Source organism: Indicator indicator, chromosome 22 (assembly GCF_027791375.1).
Source record: "Indicator indicator isolate 239-I01 chromosome 22, UM_Iind_1.1, whole genome shotgun sequence".
NCBI lineage: Eukaryota > Metazoa > Chordata > Aves > Piciformes > Indicatoridae > Indicator > Indicator indicator.
In genome coordinates, this window is record NC_072031.1 from 12089290 (window position 1) to 12097001 (window position 7712).

A 7712-nucleotide genomic window follows, 5' to 3' on the forward strand; every position below is an offset into this window, starting at 1 on the left:
GAGATGTACTATGAAACGTGAGAGGAAGGGTTGTCTCTAAGCCAGAGGGATTCCTCCATTCAGGCACCTAACTTCATGACTCCCTCTCCAAGATGCCAGAGACCTGGTGATGTGGGACCGCCTTCAGCCACCCAGGCCTTGGTAGTAGTCCCCGGCCGGTGGCTGCCACTCACCGTGGGCACTGAGGTCTGTTTCTTCCACAGACGCTTCCCCCCTGTCTCCAAGCCATGAGGAGAAGGGAGAGGCGAGCAAAGCTGCTGAAGAAGCACTAGCCCACGTCTTCCTGGCTTCCATCCCGCTCTCCGCTTCCAGCAGACCAGGAGCCCCTTCTCCACGCCGCCCTTCCAGATGGCAGGTCGCCGGTGGGCCGTGACGTCAGCCCTCTGCATGTGCGTGGCAGCCATCTCTCTCCTGCACGCCGGCGGGGTGCAGGCAGACTGCTGGCTCATCGAGGGGGACAAGGGCTTTGTCTGGTTGGCCATCTGCAGCCAAAACCAGCCCCCCTACGAGTCCATCCCCCAGCAAATCAACAGCACCATCGTGGACTTGCGGCTGAACGACAACAAGATCAAGAGCGTGCAGTACGCCTCGCTCAGCCGCTTCGGCAACCTGACATACCTCAACCTGACGAAGAACGAGATCTCCTACATCGAGGACGGTGCCTTTTCAGGACAGTTCAACCTCCAGGTGCTGCAGCTGGGTTACAACCGCCTGAGGAACCTCACCGAGGGCATCCTCCGGGGCCTGGGGAAGCTGGAGTACCTCTATCTCCAGGCCAACCTCATCGAGACTGTCACCCCCAATGCCTTCTGGGAATGCCCCAACATAGTGAACATTGACCTGTCCATGAACAGGATCCAGAGACTTGACAGCAACACTTTTCGGGGCCTAAACAAGCTCTCTGTCTGTGAACTCTACAGCAACCCCTTCTACTGCTCCTGTGAGCTCCTTGGCTTCCTGCAGTGGCTGGAGGCTTTCACCAACATGACGCGCACCTACGACCGGATGCAGTGCGACTCCCCACCCGACTACATGGGCTACTACTTGTTAGGCCAAGGCCGGACTGGCTACCGCAATGCCCTGAGCATGCTCTCTTCGCTTTGCACCGGTGGCTCCTACACTGTGATCCCTCGATTTTTCCCTCCCAGGTACCAGGTGACCACGGTGCCCTCCGAAAGCCCCTGCTCGGAGGAGGAGTGCTCCTCTGGCGACGGCACCACCCCCCAGTTCTCTCTCTTCACTCCCATCGGGGAAACAGAGGTGCGCCCTAACATCCAAGTGAAGCACCTCAACCACAACTCAGCCGTCCTCACCGTGCAGATCCCCTACCCCTTCAGCAAGATGTACATCCTCTCCCAGTTTGAAAATGGCTTCTCCTCCATGATCACCAAGCTCAGGAAGAAGGAGGAGAACATCACCGTGAGCAACCTAGTAGCACAAAGAGATTACACCTACTGTGTAGTCTCTGTCCACCAGTACTCCAAGTACAACCACACCTGTGTCACCATCACACCCACCAGACCCAACCGCAAGGAGCCAGTGCCCACCCCTTCCACTGCCACGCATTACATCATGACAATCTTGGGCTGTCTCTTTGGCATGGTGATTGTCCTGGGCGTTGTGTATTACTGTCTCCGGAAGAGGCGCCAGCAGGAGGAGAAGCACAAAAAGGCTGCCGGCAGCATGAAGAAGACCATCATAGAGCTGAAATATGGGCCAGAAATGGAGACCACCAGCATCACCCAGCTGTCCCAGGGACAAATGCTGGGCGGGGAGACGGTGACCCGCATCCCATACCTGCCTTCTGCTGGTGAGGTCGAGCAGTACAAGCTGATTGACAGCAGTGAGACCCCTAAGGCCACCAAGGGAAACTACATGGAGGTGAGGACAGGTGAGCAGTCAGAGAGACGAGACTGTGAGCTGTCCCTGCCACCGGACACCCAGAGCTCTGTGGCTGAGATCTCCACCATTGCCAAGGAGGTGGACAAGGTGAACCAGATCATCAACAACTGCATCGATGCCTTGAAATCTGAGTCCACTTCCTTCCAAGGGGTGAAATCAGGGGCAGTCTCCACAGTAGAGCCTCAGCTGGTGCTCTTATCAGAGCAGATCCCCAGCAAGCACGGATTCCTCTCCCCAGTCTACAAGGAAAGCTACAACCACCCTCTCCAGCGACACCACAGCATGGAGGCAGCTCCCAAACGCTCCAGCACCTCTTCCAGTGGCTCCATACGGAGCCCCAGGTCCTACCGCTCCGAGGGATCGGGCCACAAATCAGAAGCCAAATACATCGAGAAGACGTCCCCCACCACCGACACCATCCTCACTGTGACGCCGGCCGCGGCCATCCTGCGGGCAGAGGCGGAGAAGATCCGTCAGTACAGCGAACACCGGCACTCCTACCCCAGCTCGCACCAAGGCGAGCAGCACGACAGCATGGCGGGGCGAAAGCCCTCCATCCTGGAGCCTCTGACCCGCCCTCGCCCCAGAGACCTGGCCTACTCCCAGCTCTCGCCTCAGTATCACAACCTGAGCTACACCTCCAGCCCGGAGTACACCTGCAAACCGTCGCACAGCATCTGGGAGCGCTTCAAACTCAACCGCAAGCGGCACAAAGACGAGGAGGAGTATATGGCAGCCGGCCATGCTCTACGCAAAAAGGTCCAGTTTGCCAAAGACGAGGATCTCCACGACATCTTAGACTACTGGAAGGGCGTCTCTGCCCAGCAAAAGTCCTGAGTCCTCACCAGAACTCGTGACTTAACACACTAACTGGACCAAAAAGAAATCCGCAGCAGCTATTTTTATTCAGACTGTCTTTGGAACAAAAATAAAACGGGGGAAAAAAAAATCAATAAAAAAAAAAAAAAACCAGAGAACAAATTATGAAAAAAGAAATCTATAAATATCCTATATAATATATAAAGAGAGATGTTAAAAACAGTCCTCACGCGGGTGAGACGCGCACCAAATTTGAACACAAACTTTACAGAACAAACTGTGGAGTGGAAAGGAAAAAAAAAAAAAAACACAAAAGTTTTGTTTCATTTTGGGGTTTTATAATAAAAAAAGAGAAAAAAGAGATAAAAAAAGAGAAAAAAAGAGGAAAAAAAGGAAAAAAGAGAAAAAAGAGGATAAAAGAGGAAAAAGAGAAAAAGAGGGAAAAGTAGAGGAAAGAGGAAAAAGAGAAAAAAGAGGAAAAAAAAGGGAAAAAAATTGAGTATAAAAAGTCAAAGAGCAGGCAGAGAGCTGAGGTGGGCTGGCGTTCCCCAATATTGCATTGCATGAGTCCCTTATTCCGTGATTTTGTGGATTCTTTGTGAACAGTTTGTGTTCTTCCTTCCCTTCCAAAATCAACAGCAAGAAAAACAGGAAAAAAAGGAGGAAAAAAGAAAAAAAAGAGAGAGAGAAAGAGAGAGACCAGAAGGAGCTCCTTCCTTTGGGCTGTTTTTGCAAACGGAGTCTTCCAGTTTAGACTTTTTCACCCGGTCGAAGGCCCGTTCACATTTTCACTCACCAAGAGGTTTTACCACACGTTGCATTGTAAACCCAAGTCGTTAATTGTACAGAGAAAAAGAATTTCTATATTTGCAATGTTTGCTGTATAACGAGAAAGAGAGAGGAGAAAAAAAAAAAAAAGACAGACAAAAAAATACTACATCTACTAAAAATATATATATATATCTATATATCTCTATATTCACCTGTTTGTACCAGGTTTTAATCATGGATTTTAGAGAAAGAGAAGGAGTTTGTGTTGAAGGACTTTTGTTTTGTTGGTTGGCTGAGGGGATATTTTTTGGAGTGGGGTGGAGTGGGGTGGGGGGGGGGGTGAGTGTTTGGGTTTCTAAATGTTTGGTTTGGATTTCTCCCAACAATTGTCTGTGTCCAACTTCGCATCACTTCCAAATACATGGAGAAAAAACCCAATCTGTACCCAGGAAAGCAGAATCCCCCCACGCTTCTCCAGGTGGGAGACCATCACCACCATGAACAGAGAAGGGGAATGCAAAGGTGCTTGGCTGAGAAGGAGCCACCACACAATCAAATTTCTCCTGCAAATATAAAGGTATCTGTCCCTCAACAGTCACAACTGGAGAGCAGGGGTGGCTTACCCTCATACTTTTCAAGATGGGAAGGTGATGATAAGTTAGAGCAGAGGGCCTCTTGCTACTCTCCAGGGAAAGACATCATTGAGGAGTGTTTTTTTGCTGAGGAGGAAGACACTAAGTGTTTACAGCTTGAGAACTATTCCTGTAGGCACAGGCCCTGGCCCAGGGATCCTGCCTGTAATTCCTAGGACTCTCACCACTGCACATCCAACAGCTCCCCGTGAATAACCCCAAACACAGCCCCAGTCTCAGCAAGGAGTGCAACACCTCCCACATGCAGCCCCAGTGTTGCCTGTGGGACAGTTTGATTCCCATTTCACATGAGGGCTTTGGAGATGGAGAACTCTCTTCTGGACAGCTGCTGAACTCTGAGACTGGAAGGGAAGGGATTTGCCCTGTGTTCATGCCCTGTGTCCACACAAGCAACCACATGCCCCTCCACCATTGCTCTCCAATGCCTGTCCAAGACTCAGTAGCATTTTGCCCCATCTCTAAAATACTGACAGATGATGTCCTACACATGCGATGAGGAGGAGGGACATGCTGGAGCCATGAAGGCAGTCATAAGTCATACTGGTGGCTGAAAGACACTGTTTTGCCCCAATTAGCTCCAGCTGAGTTGCAATCCCCCATGTCTCACCCCATGACCAACACAAAGTGGGGGCCACACGATGATCAGGGAGCTGCTCTGCTTGACCAGTGAGTGTGTGGGAATGCAGCAAGGCTGCCTGGTGAGGTGATAAGGTTTTGAAATGCAGCCCTTTGGGGCCCTGCTGCTTGCCAGAGTTATTGCCTTTCATCCCTCTCACAAGTCTTTCTGGATGGACATCCTGAGTGCTGACGGATGAGCACTAGGGCCCAGGAGCAAGCCATATCCCATCCTGTTATTTCAGTATCTCAAAGCAGTTCTGACAGGTATTCCTGCAAAAGGTTATGTTTGCTCAGAAAGGAGCTGAGCCAGGGAGACATGGAGCAGGCTGGGAAGTGCACGAGTTCATTCCCCATGGTTATTTGTGTAGACAACAAACCATTAGCAGGGTTTCATAATACAAGGCAGGCAACTTCCCCAGGAACATACTCACTCCACATGAGGAAAGGCACATTCCTCCACCTCCTCCAGCTGCCCCAGTTTCTGCCCACAGTACTCAGTTTCCTGGGGCTGTGTCTTCCTCACCAGTCAGTGAGCAGGGCCTGGAAAAGGGAGCTGAGGATCACCCTTCTTCACTTGTTTCGTGACATCATGGTTGGTCCCCTCCACAAATCTGTTGTAGCACCTGGACCAAAGCAAACCCTTCAGCTGAACCCACCTTCCCCTGCAAAGCCTGAGTGCTTGCTGGAGAAGCAGAAATTGGTCAGCAAGGATGGTTGAGGAGAATGGTAGTGGGGCCTCCTGGTCTCAGAGGAGGCTGGGATGCTCAAAGGTGGTGGCAGTTCATGAGTTAACTTGAGCTCAGATGCAACAGCAGTGAGTAACAGAGAGGGAAAGACCTTCCTCAGTCACACCCCCCACTGAGATGAGTTTACACATCAGTTTGCAAATGACACCACGACCATCATCTCCACAGCAGCCAGGAGGCATGGCACAACCAGCCCAGCAGAACAGCTCACTGTAGAGGCAACAGCAGGTCAGCAGCGAGCTCATCTCCACCTGGGGCCACTCATTTTGCTCCTCTGCCTCTGTTTCCTCCTCTGCAAAATGCTTCCGTGCAGTGTTGAGGGCGTAGGCTGGTGGGAGGCTCCATTAATTAATTGCCTGTCTGTGAAGCCTGTTTAGCTCCTAGAATAAAAGCTGCTATAGAAATGCAAAGTTGTTAGTGGCATAAAGCAGCAGGGGCAGATGAAATCAAAGCTTGATTCTGTTTTCACACCAGGACTTCACTGGTCATAAACCAACAGAGACAGGCACAGGAGATGTGGTACAGCAGTGCTGGCCTTTCTGAATTAAACACCTCCCAGATGCAGGCTCTCTGCAGCTTAGAAGAGGTCTAGGCCCCTCCATCTCCAAATCATCTCCAAGGAAGGTACCTACCTGCACATGCAGCCATAGTTGATGGGTCTTTGCTGTGGGTCTCAGAGAGCTCCAAATGGCTCTGCAGGTGATGAAGCAATGGCTGAGCTTCTGAACACCTTCCAGCCTCCTTGCCCTCCCTCCAAGACATAGTGCAGTGTTGGCAGCTGTGGTCCATGTCCCTATTGGAGGTGTGGAACCTGCCCTTAGTCTGGCATTCGAGTTTCTTGCTGGCTTCAACTGAGTCTGCCATGAAAGCAAGTGCAAATCCCATGGGAGGACATAGAATCATAGAATACATTGGATTGGAAGGGACCCTCAAAAGCCATCTGGTTCAATGCCCCTGCAGTGAGCAGGAACATCCCCAACTAGATCAGGTTGTTCAGGACCCCATCAAGTCTGACCTTGAATATCTCCTGGTATGGGGTCTCCACCACATCTGCAAGGCTGCAAGAGGTCAAGAAGGTGCTCCCTGTTCACCACTCAGACCATAACAGCCAGACTATGTTGGCTCTGCTCAAATCAAGTCAATGACCTGAGGTGCACCACTGAGCTCTCTCTCTTCCAGCCTTATTGATGCTTATGGGTCAGGCCATGCATCCACACCCCAGTGATGCCCAGGACCACTGCAAAGCCAGTGGGAGAGCAGGGCCCTGGGCACAAGCTCCACCAGCCCAGCCAGTTCCCACAGCTGCAAGCTCCCTCACTCCCAGTGACCCCAGCTAAGCCACCCCTGCCCCACTTCTAAATCAGCCCTTCCCTGAACTGGGGATGGATCTTTCACCCAGGAGCTCCCTTGCCCAAGACCTCCAGACTCATCACTGCGGTGGGAGTGGCTCTGCAGAAATCAGGAGCTGCAACACAAACCCCTGGGTCAGTGCTTGCTGCAGCCTGGCTGCCTGTCAGGCTCTGGAGCAATAAGTCACTTCACTTGCAGGAGAGGGGGTGGGGGACAGAGTGGTGGAGGTGGCCTGATCATACAGATCTTTTGGGTGAGGAGGGTCCAGGGGAGAGCAGAAGCTGCAGAGGGTTGTGCTGTGGTGCTGCTGGACCGGACCCAAGAGCAGAGGATCGATGAGGGGATCGAAGCCAGCACGCACTGCATTGGGCTATATTTAGCACAGCTGGCAGAGAAGGAATTTGGGAGCCCAAGTCAGAAGTTACTTGCATCTGTGAGTGCTCCTCAGAGGTAGCACCAACAATGCACTGCCCAGGAGCACCAGCACCCTACCCTATCTGCTTTGGGACCCACTCACCCTGGCTTCAGCTCCTCTGCAGTGCACACCATGTTTGTCTCCTCTGCAGTGTCCTGTGGGACAGTGCCATCATCCCAAGGGGATGTGAGCACATGGTGGGGAACAGAAGACAGAGGAGAGAGGTGATGAAGGGATTATTTGGGAAAATCCCCAATCCTACCTTCAATGTGCAAGAAGTGTAAACAGGTCTTGTCTTGCAGCAGCATGGTTGCAACACTGCCTAGCTTCATGGAGCAGTGCCAGACAGATGTGGACCTCAGAGTTGCCCCAGTACTCTCCTCCAGTTCCTCATTCTGCATTTACTCACCACAGGGTTTCCATCATGAAGACCTAAGT

At 51.8% G+C, this 7712-nt stretch overlaps 1 protein-coding gene across 1 annotated transcript; it reads left to right on the forward strand.

Moving 5' to 3' along the window:
• Window positions 1-342: 342 nt before the first annotated feature.
• Window positions 343-2739, forward strand: ELFN1 (extracellular leucine rich repeat and fibronectin type III domain containing 1). The gene has a single exon (XM_054391232.1). It carries the CDS (start codon window positions 349-351, stop codon window positions 2737-2739), a length of 2391 nt encoding a protein of 796 aa, XP_054247207.1. The 5' UTR covers window positions 343-348.
• The last annotated feature ends 4973 nt before the right edge of the window (window positions 2740-7712 follow it).

What these genes read in the sequence shown, in the direction of transcription:
- ELFN1 (XM_054391232.1), top strand. Translation starts at nt 349, where the DNA reads ATGGCAGGTCGCCGGTGGGCCGTGACGTCAGCCCTCTGCATGTGCGTG.